The 16,282-nt window shown below is 37.8% G+C and overlaps 1 protein-coding gene across 2 annotated transcripts in view; it reads right to left on the bottom strand.

Moving 5' to 3' along the window:
* FAM3C (FAM3 metabolism regulating signaling molecule C) overlaps positions 1-16,282 on the bottom strand; it is a 46,701-nt gene that overhangs the window by 25,277 nt on the left and 5,142 nt on the right. For both annotated transcript variants that reach the window (XM_082400147.1, XM_082400146.1), the window contains exons 2-3: positions 7,956-8,010; positions 3,954-4,058 (exon numbers count right to left, since the gene is read on the bottom strand). In XM_082400147.1, coding sequence (XP_082256273.1) covers positions 3,954-4,058; positions 7,956-7,968 — 118 coding nt within the window. In that variant the 5' untranslated portion in view covers positions 7,969-8,010. The remainder of the gene's footprint in view (positions 1-3,953; positions 4,059-7,955; positions 8,011-16,282) is intronic.

The following is a 16,282-nucleotide window of genomic DNA, read 5'->3' on the forward strand; positions in this document are numbered from 1 at the left end:
ATAACATCATCTCCATTTAATTTGTGTAAGAGTAAGGGGAGAAGATGCTCAAAGGAAAAAAAAAACCTCTTGTGAAAAACTTTTCAGATTAAAACAAATTTTATCCAATATGCATCACAAGCAAAAGCCCTCTATTTGGCCTGCAGTTCTGAGAATTTTAACACCTGGAGGCCAATAAGGTAAATATTCATAAATAAAACAGGATGTTTTCCACATGTAGAGTATGGGCACAACATACAAACACAAAAATCCCTCCTTTTCTGCAACTTTCATTTCTCAAACTACCTTGATAGCTTTAATTCTTAATGTCTTTCAATATATTCAGCTTTTCACTTCAAGAAACGATAATAAACATTTGGTTTTATCAGTGAATGTCTTTCAACAAGTCAGGCGAAAGAAATCCAATAGAACTACTCTGTACTTTAGTTTTTAATAATGTCTCAAATAATTTATATGTATATACTATTTCAGTGGTTTAAATCTGAAAGGTAAAAATAAATCAACTAAAGAGAATATTAAGTACTTACTGCAAAAATATTTTGGACTGTTTTCAGTATATTTACTAGCTGTTAAGTATCCATATTGAAAACTAACACTATGTTAAACCACAATCATAACTAAGACTGGTAGACTGTACCCATGTTAATGTCCTAGTGTGACACTGTATGTAGCTTAATAAGACGTTACCAATGAGAAACTGAGTAAAGGGTATGTAGGATCTCTCCATATTATTTCTTACAAATGCATGTGAATCCACAATTATCTTAAAATAAAATGTTTTGTTAAAAATTGTTTAAAAAAACCAGGATACATTTTGGTTATTTCAACTACTAATTGCAGGCAAAATTTTTTCATTCTTCCTTTCTAGAAATGTTTTATTTTTCTAAAACAGTACTATATAATCAACCTGAATGTAAATTTACATAAACTATCAAGTAAGTTATTATATCAACAAGTTGAAAAATGGGAAAAGTTCACCACCAAAAGAACTATAGTTAATCTCATGGGCCCCTCTAAGATACTGATTATAGAAACAATCTTAATGTCGAGTTAAACCTAAGTTAGATGCTAAACAAATGGCAAACACAACCGTATCTCAATCTTTGCTGAATTATTCTGAAATAAGATTTAAAAAATAACCTCACAAATTAAATTTTCACCAATTCAACAGACTGGAATCCAATAGGTTTTGTGGATACAGAACATAACTTCAGTTGTCATAACTTCAGTTATGACAACAAAATAAACCATCTGCCCTAAGAATGCCTAAATTAAATAGCTAAAACATACACAATAAAAACTTGCACGTTCGTAACATTAGGAAAAATCAAAATGAAAATTAAGAAAGACGACTATCCTAAAGTAGCTCAGTGCTTGTTCATAGCTGACGACCAGTGGCTTGTCAACTAATACAGCTTTAAATGAATCCCACTTTGAAAATACTCTTCCTCCCCATGTAAAAATCCTAATCCTCCATTACCTATATTCATTTTCCATTCAATCAGCATTTATTATGTACAGGACCCAGCGCTAGATGCTAGGTGAGTCACTAAGATATCATTGCTCTCAACATTCGTTCTCCAGTAAGGGAGGCTGAATACATGAAAAGGAATAAAAGAAATTCTATAATGTAAGGCAGAATAAAATCAGGCCAAATTGAGATATAAGTACTATGCATTATAAAGGACAGTTCAGAAAAAGGAGAAACATTCTAACAGGGAAAAGATGGAGACTAAAATACAATTTCTCCCAAGAAGGGGCGTTTATGCAGTTTTGAAAAATGAGAAGGATTAACAGATGAAGGGGAGATGAGAAAGATGTGTGGGGTGAGGAAGCATGAACAAAGGCTGAGGTAGGAAAGGACAGGACAGGGTTTGTGTCTGTAGATCACGTGCACGTGGGCACAGCCAGCGGGGGGAGGGAGGGCAGGAAGGGAGGGGGCGTACAGGTGGGGAAGGCAGAGGCAGGCTGGGGACTGAGTGCCATCCTAGCAGGGAGTTCAGATTTTACTCTCCACTGAAATACTAAAGATTCAAGAGTTTTAAGAGAATTGCTCTGGCAGTGGTGACATAGGCAGATATCAAAGACAAGAAATAGACCCAAGACCATCCCTGTAATGTCCAAATAAAACATCCAGACTAGAGATGAAGATCCAAACCAGGGAAACACTGTGCCCACACCCAGCCTCTTCTCTCTGAAAACAGTGGGCCTTTTCCCAAAGTAATTTTTCATTTGTACCAATGGTCCCGTGGCCCCCTTCTCTCCAGGATCATCCTTTTTTCTCTGTTTAATCTCTTCCCATTGATTTGTAATTCACTGACTCCTTGCCCGAGGCCTACAGAGAAGTGAAAACCTCTCTATTACTTCAAAAAAGAAAAAAATGTTCAACTTACTTCTGCCTCAAGCTACCATCCCCATAGTTGTCTTCCCTTACCATCAACCTTACTTAGAAGAATTAGCTACAGCACATTGTTTCCACAGCAACACTGAACAAGTTCTCAATGCCTTCCATGTTTTTGTGCCCCATCCTTCAACCGAAACCAGCTGTGCTCTCAAAGGACCCCAGGCTGGCCCTTTGCAGTTAACAGAAGCACACAGCCCAGGAGAAGTCAAGACAATTCTCACTACACTTTGCAACAACTATTCTATGCTCGATCCTGGATACTTCATTTTAAGATGGGTGCCAAAAAATTGACAGGAGGAAAATAACCAGTGCATTAAGAAGAATGGTTCAAAGGGAGGATTTTATAACTTCATAAGATGAAAACTTATAAAAACATGGCATGGAGGAGAATAACCACAACTTAACTATTTAAGAGATCATTAATGTGGAAGAGAGCTCCAGCAGGTAGAAGCAAGATCAGTGGATTGAAATTACTTGGGAGAATAAAAGGCAGAATTCAGTGCAACACAAGGAAGTACTTTTAAGTAGTCATTGTAAGAAAAGTCACCTGAAAATGTACAGAAATGAAAATATACAGAAATTGAGGACTACGTGCCAGAACTGTCTAAAGGCTGATACCCAGTATATGGTCCATGGATGGGAAATCAGCATCACCTGGGATCTTGTTAGAAATGCAGACTCTCAGGCCCCATCCCAGACACTGAATCAGAATCTGCATTTATCAAGATTCTCTAGAGATTCCTTTGACATCGAAGTTTGAGAAACACTGGTTTAAGGGAGTCTTGAAACTAGATGTGAGAGGGAATGTATTAGGTCTTATATTAATTTACGGAAAGCAAAACTCACCAACTATTCCAGAGATCTCAAGGTTGTTTCATTCGATTTCTGCCTACTAGGTCAAAATACTGTTTCTAGGTTTCAGAGTCTGACCTTTCATGAGTTATTTTTTAATACTTTACACAGTGCTCAGCCAAAGCTTATTCAAACATTTCAAATGTTAACTTATTTTATCAGCTTAAAGATTTTGTTTAAAACTGAATTAAGGCAGCTTGTAGTGGTACATTTACAACATAGCACCAAATAAATTGCTAAAAGGAAAAATGGTGCAGAAGGAAAATAAGGGTAGGAAAGCAAGATGGATTTCTATGGCTGGTATTTAAAATGCATTATCATGACTCCTAATCACTTGCTAACTGAGGGTTAGATTTGGTTCCAAGTTTTTAAGCAGCCAATTCAAATAGGGTGTGATATCTTCTAGCATGTGCATTTAGAATGCCATGAATAATGTCCCTAGGCATGCATAAAACAGGCCCCATTAAATATATTCAAAATGTTGAATAGAAGATTCATGCTTTATATTGAATTAATTGTAAGATTTTCTATTGTATATTTTAGAATATTCCAATGAATCACACTTACCAATATAATTTCATTTTCTTTTCTAGACAGCCTAAACAGCAGAGTAACTCAGTGTTGATAACTGGTAAAAATTTAAAGACAATCTCATCACAAATAAAATTTAAGAAAGGCAAAAAGAAATAAAACTTACCAAATAGATTTCCTAAACTTGCATCCATTTTTATTTCAAATACTTGAGAAATAACATAGAATGTCAGTAAAAATACTGCCACAGCTACCACCAACTTTGCAGCACCTAGATAAAGGGCAGAAATAATTCAACATGAGCTTACGGGCCCACAGAATTTTTAGTTATGCATTTCCATGAAAAACGTAAGTGTATTTAAAAAATTCTTAAGACTAACAAATATCTACTTCTTATCTACTGGATCTTAATTTTACTTGAGTTACAACAAAAACTGTACCAACAATCTATTTTGATTGATTTTTCTGATCAAACAATTATGAGATTGTCTAGCAACCTAGACACAGGACTGCCTGAGTCATCTGCTTAGTTTTCTCATGGAAAAAAAATGACCTGCTATCAACTTCTGGCTGACTACACAAAAGTATCAAGGCTAATGGAACACCACCACCAAGTATGTGGGATGACACATTCTCAATCCTTTTCAATGATAAAGGGCAATACAAGACAGAGAGGATACAAAAACACTGAACCTTCCAGAGATACTAAGGCAACAGACCAGGATGTCCACTCAGCAAGGAGTTCTCAAGTGAAATGTAACAGGTTTACTGTCCTCACCAACCCACATACCTCTTGAAGCACACAAGTGCTCCTGGTATGGTGAACAACGAAATATCTCCCCTCATACTTGATACCAAAGTTTAAGACACGCCTTCCCCACTCCTGGAGGACTTAATTCGGCACCTATCACATTTAACACGGTTACATGGTAAGCTCTGTGAACAGACTCTGAGTCTTCCATACCTTTATATGTTTAACTATTTCTGAGTGCCTTACAAATAATTAGCACTGCTACTGACTAATTAACTGCTTAATACGAATCATCACTTGTCTTTCTTCTCCACAGCTAAGCAAACCTAGGAAAGAAAAAGTACAAGATACGAAAGGACATGAAAAATGACAGGAAAGAAACATCATCTTCTTACTCTTAGAATTTCAGAGCCATCTCACTAGGCTATTCAGAAACAATATTGATATTTGCCTATATAATCTCCATTCCCCTCTCTTACCGAAAGTTTAATTTATACTGATCTAAAAGATCAGCAGTCATTTCACTATCCTTAAGGAAACAAAAGCCCACAAGTGAGGCAACTGCGCAAGATTACAGATATCTTAGCGGCAGCACAAGGGCAGGAACCCAGGGATCCTGACAGAGCCCAGTGCTTTGCACGGTTCTCTGCTACCATCAGATTACCACATTCTTCAGGGAAACTACCAAAACTCAACTTACCGGATAAGGAAGAGTAAAACAGAACTGTGTTCATCCTAACTTCATAAACCTAGAGACTGGGACTGCATCCTTACGGGGAAGGGAAACGAATGAACGGGTGATGCTCAGAAGGGCCGGCGACACCGAGAAGCAGGAGGTTCTCAGAGCTACTCATTTTTACTTAGAAACGCTGTATAAATAATAGACATGAGACGGCAAGGAGGAAGCCTAACTACTAAACCAATCAATTCCCACCCCGCCTCCTGTTTTGTTCCTTCTCCCCCTTCCAAAACTGCTTCCTGTTTTCATGGAAAAGACTCTGACAAGTACAGGTTTCTGGTAACTGACCATACTGCTGAACTGAATGAATAAGCATTCATAAAAGTGCTAACAAAAGATCAAGATGAAAAAAAAAATTAATTACATGGGACTGAGTGAACTGATGAGGATGATTATAATTTCTGTGACTTTCTGTTTGAATAAAAAGAAAAAAGAAAAGAAGAGTGACTACAAGTCATCTACATTGTTAGCACATAAGAGAGTAAAATTCCATTAGTCTTTGAACTCTTCCCCCACAGGATCTAGTAGAGTGCCTTGTATTGATACATAGTAATACTCTCAACAAGTGTTTGCCAAATAGATGAAGGGTTAACAGGTGGCATATTCCTTCTGGATCATTTAAGACCAAGGGCTGGAAGACTATATGTCACATGACAGTCTTTAACATCTCATTTTCTAGCAATCATGGGCGTGTGCAAATAATCTTTCCCTGTCCCTTAAAGCAGATATACCAAACCTTCGTTGTTCAAGACTGAAATATTACAATGATTAAGATACCAAGTTTATAATATACGAAAGTTCTGGACTAAATTCAATACCAAGCTAAACCTAAGCCTACACTAAACTATATACATCATATTTACATAAACATACATATATATAAAATATACACACACCATTTAATGAGTGCCTACTACAGATCTAAGTGCCTTATTAGCACCACCTCATTTGCACAGCCTTTCAAGATACTATTTTCATTTTACAAATAAGGAAAACAAGGTCAAAAATTTAGATCACTTGCCTAAGGTCGCATAACTAGTTAGCAGCAGAATTTAGTTTTAAACCAAGACCTATTCAATTATAAGAAACCATCAAAGGAAGTAGGAGGAAACAAAAGCTCTAAGAAATAGAGAATTTAGAGGTGGAGAAACTAACTGGTGATAGAACAAGCAGAAGGTCCCTGAGAGGGGCAGGCGGGCAAAGACCAGCAGAGCCTCCATAACGGTAGAGTTCTGGACCTCCTGTTGCAGAGGGGCTCCTCCAGAGCTGCCACCATCCACTTCCGGACTGGGAGGGGCCTACCCACAGCACACCACAGTTCCCATTCCATCCATGAGATTCCCTCCTACTTCCAGCCATGGACTGTACTAATCTGAGTGTGTCCCTATTTTTCACAAACTAAAAAGCATAAACTTGAGATATTAATGCCTCACTGTTAAGAATAATGGCTATAAGGATATTTCAAAGCAACCAGGATTTTTTTTTTTTAATTAGAAGAGACTAATTAGTCTACAAGCAATAAACTAATAGCTAATCTTCCTTATTCCTTCATTAAAGGCAGTCCCCTTGAGACCTATACTAGGAACAGTGTCAAATATAACATCAGCACTCAGTGAATAATTACTCATCAATTAACCTTGGTATTAATCGTCAAAATCAGAGAAATGGATTAGATGACAAAGTTAATTTCAACTAGAATGAACGTAGAATTACATGAGAAAGAGAAACTTGCTTTATTTCAAATCACCATGCTTAATTAAGTAGCGTACTTTTAGAATCATACTTTTAGAGACGCTCCCATAAGAATATTTTTTTACTGGTGAGATGATAATTAAAAGAATGACTATCTTGATTCTGAGAAATGACAAGCTGTCTCCTATGATGGACACACACTACTTAGTAGAAATTTCTATGTAAAGTATGCATTTCTTCTACGCAGTGGCTGTGCTAGAGGGGCAGGGTGGAGGGATCACACTTGTTTTCACTATAGGTAGGAAGAGGTCTCAGCCTCTCCTGTTATTTATGGATCTGTCTTTTGATAAAGGTAACTACCTTAATACTATGAACACCAAATGGTATTTTTTAATTTCCTCAGTATGCTGCCTAAGAAACAGATGTCCTTACACATAACCTCACTTATGCAGGCTAAACCCGACCTAGCAAATACAACAGTCATTTACGCAAAACACATTTTACTGAATTCTTCACATACACTAGTTTTAATTTATGTACACACATAGGAAAGATTTAAGCTTTTAAACTTCACAATTCATTTTTCTCAACAAGCTAGAACTTAGCAAAAGCAAAAATCAGCCTCCCTAAGTTGTCAAAATCGTTCTTTATATGAACATTATACATATATATATTTATATTTATATATTGTTAGGCAAATAAGCTTAATGTATAAGGATGTAAACATTAAAAACCATAACTTAAAATATTTAGCATAAATAATTTCAACAGGAGTGTCCCCAAAAAACTTATGTAGATCCCACTAAACGTCCAATTTATGATTTGCCAACTACCTAAAAAAGTAAAAAGGCTAAATAATGATTTAGTTTGTTATATTCAGTCACACTCAACATAGAAAATGATTATTTTACCCTCTCATTCAGTCATTACTAAACAAAGAGGTTATACAAAAAGCAAAATTATTTCTACTGAATTAAGTATCTTACCTGCTACCCTCATGTTTGGTTTTTCAGTCTATGGCACTTTTCATTAAATAAGCTCCTAAAATCAAAAGAAAAGGCAAACATCATTAGGTCTAGAATGAGCATTCCTCCCTAGATTGAGTTTGATTTGGAGTGTATATATTAAACTAATTAAGTAAATGTCATGACATTTCTAAGTATTCTACCAATATTAACATTTAATGAAAAAGCTCTTAGCACTGGGCCTGTCTCCTTCCGCTGGGCCACAAAAGCTCCGGAGAGGAGGGTGTGTCTAAAACTGCCCTGTCCCCTGCTCCCTAACTGAAGGATGGGGGGAAAACTTGTCATCACGCACGGACAGAATGATGCCCTACTGTTCTCAGTGATTATGCATCTGTAACAAACTTCTGATATTTAGTTCCAAACCACCAGTTTTCAGTTGAGGTCCAAAGAGGTTAAGCTGCTTATCTAGTCAGGGAACAAATTACTTGCAGAAATGGGGTGAGGATTTAGGTCTGCTGGCTCCTGCTCTAGGGCTCACTCCAGTATATGATGCCATTTCATTTTTAGTATGACACAATTCAGGTGTCACTATGATAAGCACTTATAGGAAAGGCACCTTATCTTAATACCAGGGGTCCTCTTCCTCTTCATGTTTTCAATTTAAGTTTGTGAAAGAACATATTCAGACCTATAGAATTGCAATTTTAAATATTCCAGCAATTATCATTATTGACAGTGTATGTTATACATCAAATGAAGAAACTGTAATCTGATATTATTCTAATAATAACAAGAAATAGATACTGGAAAAAAAGATCTGCATACATGTTTGTGTGTTCCCCCCTAAGAAATAACTCTAGATAGGTGAAATTTTAAAAAGAAAATGGGAAAGCAAGTATACGAGTTTGATAGGAAATTTGTGCTCGAGTTCAGCTGGACAGCTTCCACAATCTACTCAATCTACTGTACAGGAAAGGTATTCAAAAGAAAATTTCGATTAATGAATTGCATCAATCAAAAATATGTATTTCTTTATTTTAGACTGTATTTTAGTACTGATGTTTCAATGTTGATGTCTGATCTAGTAATGCACAGAATGATTCAAATAAAAGCAATGGCAGACTCCTGAAGGACACTGAAAGGCAGTGAGACATGCAGTTTTCTTATTCACCAATAAGGAACTATCGGGGGTGGAGGTGGTGAGCACCTAAAAGGACCAATGTTCTTATGGGAACTCCCTTCCTTCTGCTCAATCTACCCTGAAGAAAATATCAACATTTATATTTATACTAGTCCTGAACTGAGCATTATTGATTTCCTTTGTTAGTTATCTGAACACCTTCCACATAATAGGAAAAGTCACTGTTACTTAGCCACAGGCCAGGAAAACGCTAAAAGGAAACAAGAGATACTGAAGTATCCACAAGTTACCACATAAAAGCAGAAAAAAAAAAAAAAATCTTGGCTTCTCAAATGAAAACCCTAACGAGTTATAAATCCTCTTTTGACTTCCAGCAAGATTGAATATTATGTTCAAAACACACATATACGCCTTTCCTCCCAGCTAACACTCCAAAATAACATCACTCTTATGTGAATGTGGCCTGCGATAATTTTTTTTGAAGAGTGATAAGCAGTTGAGAAGACACCTGATGTTCTACTTCACTGTTTCCATTACCTGCCAAGGAGGTCACACCTGTACAATCCCAATCACTGCCTCACGTACCTACCCCTTGTTCGGACTGCCTAACCAGCCTGCTTCTAAACTTAACACTAGTAAGACCACAATATAAGCAACTACAGTGGTCTAGCCAAATCCATGTTTTCCATTAAATTTCTCAGAGAATAACATTTAATAAAATCTCTAAATTAAAATCTCATCAAATCTCAGCCACGACACATTTTTAATTAGTTTGCTTAAGAAGCAAATTAATGATTCAAGAGTGTAAATCGGCATAAGAGTATTGAATACATTTGAGAGCAAATCAAGGAGCATCTGTTTACAATATGCTAATTCCAAATCATTCCTAACTTGTCTTCTTAGGAGGACATTAAAAACAAAGAAAATCTTTACATAGAATCATCTTGGGGGACGGGGGGAAGTAATACCTTAATGGAGCCTGGTATATACCTCAAACTGAACCTCCAACAATCAAGGGGAGGTAGAAAAGGTCCAGAGAAAATGAACACAACAATAAGAGGAGGAAAAAGGTCTCTGCTAGAAATTCAGAGCCCTTTCATTCAGAGGCAACAGGTGAAAATTTTATAACTGTTCTTACATGTTCATTAAAAAGTAGAGATACAGAAATTAGAGCCATTTCCAAAATAAGAATATGGGTGGTAGGAGGAGAGTATTTTTAAGACAGATTAAAAAACAAACAAATAAACAAAAACCCTAACAGCACATTTGTGAAATACATTTTCCCCCCAAAAGTGTAGTCTAGGTCAAAACAGTAAGTTTCAGTGTTTTATAGATCAATGACTGAGCCAGATCAGGTTGTAACATGTAAAGTGCACAATCATCAGAGCCCACTGCAAGCAGGGCCATCATGCTGCCCTGAGCAAGGAAACACCATTCTGGATAAACGCTAATTAAGTAAGTAACCTGGATTGAAAGAGAGACCCTGAATTAGGATCTTGGATCGACATACTGGATTTCTTCGCATTTCTTATAATTTAAACATTTCCTTTAGCCCAACTGTCTACGTTGGTCTAATTCATGAAGTTTTGTTAAATTCAGGCCTGAATAAACAGGCACTGCCCTACAATCAATCAACTTCAGGACAATAGATAAAAACACAGGTCAAGTGATACTTTCATTCTTTCCTTGAGAAGTGGACTCGAGCTACACCAGGTAAATTAGAAGGGCCCATTCTGTATCAACAAAATAAGCCATAAAAACAATTATTCACCAGGAGGGGAAGGTCCTGCCATTTAACAAAAACTAGGAAATAATGCAAACAGCAGAGTAAGTCACACACATTCTTATTTTATGTAATCTTCCCAACAGCCCTACGGCATTATAGATGAGGTCAAGGGATTTGTCCAAGGTCATATGAAGGGAAAGTAAGAAGCTGATACTATGAACAATTCCACTTCCCTTCCAGTTCCCAGCAGCTCCCTGCCATGCTCTAAGAAGCTTCCTGACAAAATTCCATGTCAATCAATTTGGCTTTTGCAAATGGCTCTGGGAATTGCTAATCCCTGCTGCCAACTAGCCACTCTAGGGCTCTGATGGGTTGTCAAAATGACTAAGCATGTGTATTAGAACACTTGTTCAGTCCCCACTGTGGGTAGGGGGGCATGGAACCCAAAGCCTGTATCCTGCTCTCCCCATCTGGCTGAGCCAGGAAGGGCGCAGAGATGCCTGCCCGGGCTCCCCCACCTCCCCCAGGGCCCTGGCTGAGGCCCCATCCCGTCCACAGAGCCCCAGAGGAGGCCCACCCCGTGGACGTGGCCTGAGGGGAACTGGGCGAGGCCTGTGCGGCCAGGGCTCCTTCCCGCCTGTGTGTCGGTACTTGCCTGCTGTCTCCTGCCTTTTTCCTCCTCATCCCACCATCTCAACCACCCCGCTTAAGGGCCCTGACTCTTTCTTGCTAATAATGAGGAAACATGGTGTCCCAGCCAAAGGGTTCCCCCTCCCACCTCCTTGGGGTAGGAGGTTAATGAGGGTTCTATACCAAACGCCCTCCCCCAGAAAAGAAATAGTCGTTGAGTTTGGCGTCAGAAGCAAGGGCGGGAGAGGCAGCCCCACAGGGTCAGTGCGCCATGATTAGGTCGGTTTGGTTTGTCTTTGTGTCTTTTTGCTTTGTTTTGTTTCGTTTTAAACAATCATTAGTGAGATTTTTCTTCAGCCACCAGTGTTGGCCTTGAAGCGGAGGGCTGCAGCCCTTAGTGTTTGTAAAATAAGAAAGAATACACAGCGTGGCCATGGTTGGGTTTTTTTTTTTCCCTCCTTTGAGAATTTTCTTTTGTAAAAGCAAATTTAAATACTTTTTTAATACTGAAATCTGTGGATGAAATAGAAGCTGGAACCCTCCTCTTGGAATAGGCAGCCTAAGAACCTCATGGGACTATGAATTCACCCGAAATTTCCATTTGCCATCAGGCCGAGCTTTGAAAGAAAAACTGTTCTCTAACCAGAATTGTAACAAAAGCGTAAATACTATTTCAGAGTTGAAAGTTGATGGTGCAAATATGTATATAACGTACTATATTTTTACAATGATCGTTGCATGACTCTACTCCGCCCCCTTTTTCAAAGTACTCCATATCTGTCTTCCCTGCCCTTCCTCCTGTGGTCTCTTAATCCAATAATTGTATTACTGCCATTAAAGGACGCAGATATTTAAAAAAAAAACAAAAAAACAAAACACTCATCCAAGACAGACAGGACAAAGGAAAATGAAGTATACAGACACACTCACTGATACATTTAATATTAACAAACAACGATCACTTAATTAAGCCAGAAGAAAATACTACCAATTATACTCCAAAAATATAAGAAAACAATCACTCCATTCAATCCACTTTTAATTCAGTGCTGGCCAAACGGCAATGTAAGGAAACAAAATTTGCAACCCAAAATGTCTCTGGTGTATTAATTATTTCGAGCTGGAAACAGTCAAGGCCCAAAAGACTCTTTGACCTTCCCCCTTAGCTGCCTAAAGAATTTATAGAGGGTCTATAAGAGGAAGGGAACTATCACCACAGATAACTGTAGTATGAACTACATGTGTGTAGATAGGGAGGAACCTAGCAAATCTGTTCGTTAAAATTCCTCTAGGTGTCCCATTGCCACTGCAAGACCCAGCAAACATTTACCAAACATCTGCTTTTCCGTCTCCATGTGAATTGCCTTCCTCCCCTTTGAAGTCCCAAACCACTACCCCCTACATCCCTCCTCTTTTGTCTTTAGCGGAAGATAGTATTTAAGGACTCAGTTTTCCTGGGTCTCCCCCATGTATACATGTTATTGAACTATTGACTTTCTGTTAATCTGTTTCATGTTAATTTAATTTTTAGACCAGGCAGAGGAACCTAGAACAGTAGAGGAAAAATTTTCCTCCTGGACAGCAATTTTAAATGAATCAACTGACAATCAACAGACAATTCTAATATTCATATGAACTAGGGCTTTTCAAGAGGACTAAGGCAAAAAAAAAAAATGGCTAATTTATGTGTGTCAACTCCACTGGGCCACTGGGTGCCCAGATACTGTACTTTGTTAAACATTCTGGATTTGTCTGTGAGGGTCTTATTGGATGAGATTAACATCTGAGTAAAGCAGTTTGCCTTCCCCAAGTGAGAGCCTTGTCCAATCCGCTGGGAGACCTGACTAGAACAAAAAAGGCTGAGTAGGGCAGCATTTGCCCTTTCTGCCTACTGTCTTCAAGCTGGGCCATTGGTCTTCACCTGCCTTCGGACTTGGACTGAAACTTACACCACTGACTTCTCCCAGCTCTCAGGCCTGTGGACTCCCGCCTGCCGACTGCAGACCCTGGGACTTCTCAGCCTCCACAACTGCATGAGCTGATTCCTTCTGAAAGTTATCTATCTCAGATAGATAGATAGACAGACAGAAAGACAGACAGACAGACGGTCTCCTATTGGTTCTATTTCTCTGGAGAACCCAGACCCCCTCAAGATCAAAATGTAAGAGACTAAATTTTCAGTCCCAGAGCAGTTAAAGAGGAAAATGACGTAATACTGAAATCAAAAGAATACTGCAGCTAAAAGTCACAAGGGTAAGTTCTTCTAATGTTATGCTTACAAACAAAAGTATGGTATTTAAAGAAAACTATTTGCAAAAAATACCTGCATTTATGTAAATAAACTAGAGCAAGTGTTGGCAACTTTCTGTAAAAGGGCCAGACAGTAAATGCTTTAGCTTTGTGTACCATATAGTCTCTATTCAAACTACTCTGCTCTGCAGTCGTAACTGAGAAGCAGCCATACACAATATGGAAACAAATGGGCCCAGTGGTGTTATAATAAAACTTTACTTATGCACACTGAAATTTGAATTTCATAAAATTTTCACATTACAAAATATTATTCTTCTTTTGATCTTTTCTTTCCAACCACTTAAAAATATAAAAGCCAGTCTTGGTTCGTGACCCATGTGGACCCATAGGTCACAATTTGCCAACCTGAGGTAAAGGAATAAAAAATGAATTTAAATTTTAAAAACTTTTAAAATAGAGGAATAAAAAACTTTCCTGACCGTGCTCTAATATTCCAACATTTCTTGCTGGGCTATTTGTGGGATATACAATTCCCATAAGGCTTCTATGGGTCCTCTTAGAAGTACTAGTACAGAAGTAGGACAAATCAGACAACGCTGAATTCTGTGTTCTATACGTGTTCACCATACATTTTCATAATCAACTGCTCTTCATGCAAGAAGCATATACTCCGTGAGAAGCAACATAATGGATCCTCTTCAAAAGAAAAGAAGTCCTTCCCTTCCTACAGATGAAGCTGTCCACCTACAGCAAAGATGGGAATAAATCTAGGAATGTTTTCCAAACGATCCCAGGAGACATGAAAAAAAACAGGGAAAATTAATCTTATTATATCCCATTTCATTAACTGTAAAATGATGGTGACGAGATCTTAACTGTTTTCTTAAGGGTTTAAAAGTGATTATTTTTGTGATGGGCTTAAAAAGGGAGAAGGGGGGACGGGTAACTGTGCATCTGATGTTTGATTAGTTTTTTAAATTCCAAATATTTAGTTTTAAGAAACCTTTGCTTTAATAGAAAGCTGTCACTATAGTAGGTGCAGACTGCTATCAAGTACCCATCTCTCCCAGATGCCACTATGCACACATCTTCACCAGGAGGGATACATTTCTGAAATAACGAAATGAAGAGGGTGAGAAGACTGCATTCATTTGAAAGAATCTTAACATTCAAACACTCAGTATGATATGTGAGCTGCTATCACCGTGTTATAAATATTGTGAATTTAACAGAATTTGGTGTTTTCTGTTAAGCAACAGAAAAATAATCCAATTACTACCTTAACAGTATTTTAGTTCTAGTAGGAGACTCTGATGTTGAATCCTAGAGAATGGATGTTTTAAAAATCTACCATTTTAACACACATGTGTCAGACACTTAAAAGTGTAAGTATGACCCTATATGGTGAAAGGGAAATTTTTCGATGTCTACATAACAACTAGAAAAGTATCCCAGGTTTTTAAATGACTAAACTAATCTTAGATTTTGACTAGAAGAAAAAAAAAAAAAAAAAAGCAAAGGAGGTAAAAACAAAGTATTTGGGAAAGAAAGGAGGAGATCTGTATAATTCTATAATGCCAAGAATATATTCACTTTTTCCAAAGATCACTGAGGAAAATGTAAATGTATCCAATCTCCTGCAAAATGGCCTTCAAAAAGGTGAGACTGCAGAGCAACAGACCAAAAACTTCTAAACAATGGCTCTATAGAACCAATAAATAAATCTTTTAGAAGAAAACGTTAATGTTCTATTGAAAACCTTAAGAAGAGAGGGATACGAATGATCTAATCCTGGGTTTATAAGTTTTCTGAACTAATATCATATGGCTTATTTTCTTAATACAATAGCATCACATTGAAATTACATTAAAAAGAGGATTAATATCTAACTGGGCCTCAGAAACGGAATTAAAAGCATACTGTGGAAAAGCACAACTGAACCAGAAGGCACCCCACCCTTCCCCGCAAAATGTTCTGGGTGCACTTAGCTTTCCTCCACAGTCTGTCTACCCAGCATAATTTGCTATCCTTTGTTTTTATCTGCTTCTCCTGGCAGTGCCTGGAGAGAGTAACACTTCAGAAAACTTCCATCTGTTCTGCAGCAGCTGGGTAAAACTCCATTCTCTTAAGAATGAGACACGACAAACCATAACTGTCATCCCAGCCTGTCCCTCGAGTTAAAAACCAGTTAGCAAAGAGCCCTGCTCATCATGCAAGTGCCCTGCCTGTCCTGACTTGGCCCCAGTGACTAGTGCAGGGAGAAGTAATCAAGCCTGCCAGACCCCATGCACACTACCCTCTAAGAGCAGAACTACTGCAACGGTGTTCAGCCTACACTGAGAATTCCAGAGGACAACTCCTTCCACCACTGTGATGTGAATTTGCTAGAGACCTACAGTCTTTCCTCTTCAGAAATTTGGTATTAGATTTCTGAAATATTTCAGTTGATCAACAGGCATTTAACCATGTTTTCTGTAAATACCAATACTTCAAGTAATTAGAAACTAAATGGACACGTATTCAGCTTTCCCCATCCCAAATCTAACATAGTTAAGCAGGTTTCTCCTGACAAAAATATTTCGTATGCCAAAATGATGT

Source organism: Balaenoptera borealis (assembly GCF_965194805.1).
Source record: "Balaenoptera borealis genome assembly, chromosome: 7".
Taxonomy (NCBI): domain Eukaryota; kingdom Metazoa; phylum Chordata; class Mammalia; order Artiodactyla; family Balaenopteridae; genus Balaenoptera; species Balaenoptera borealis.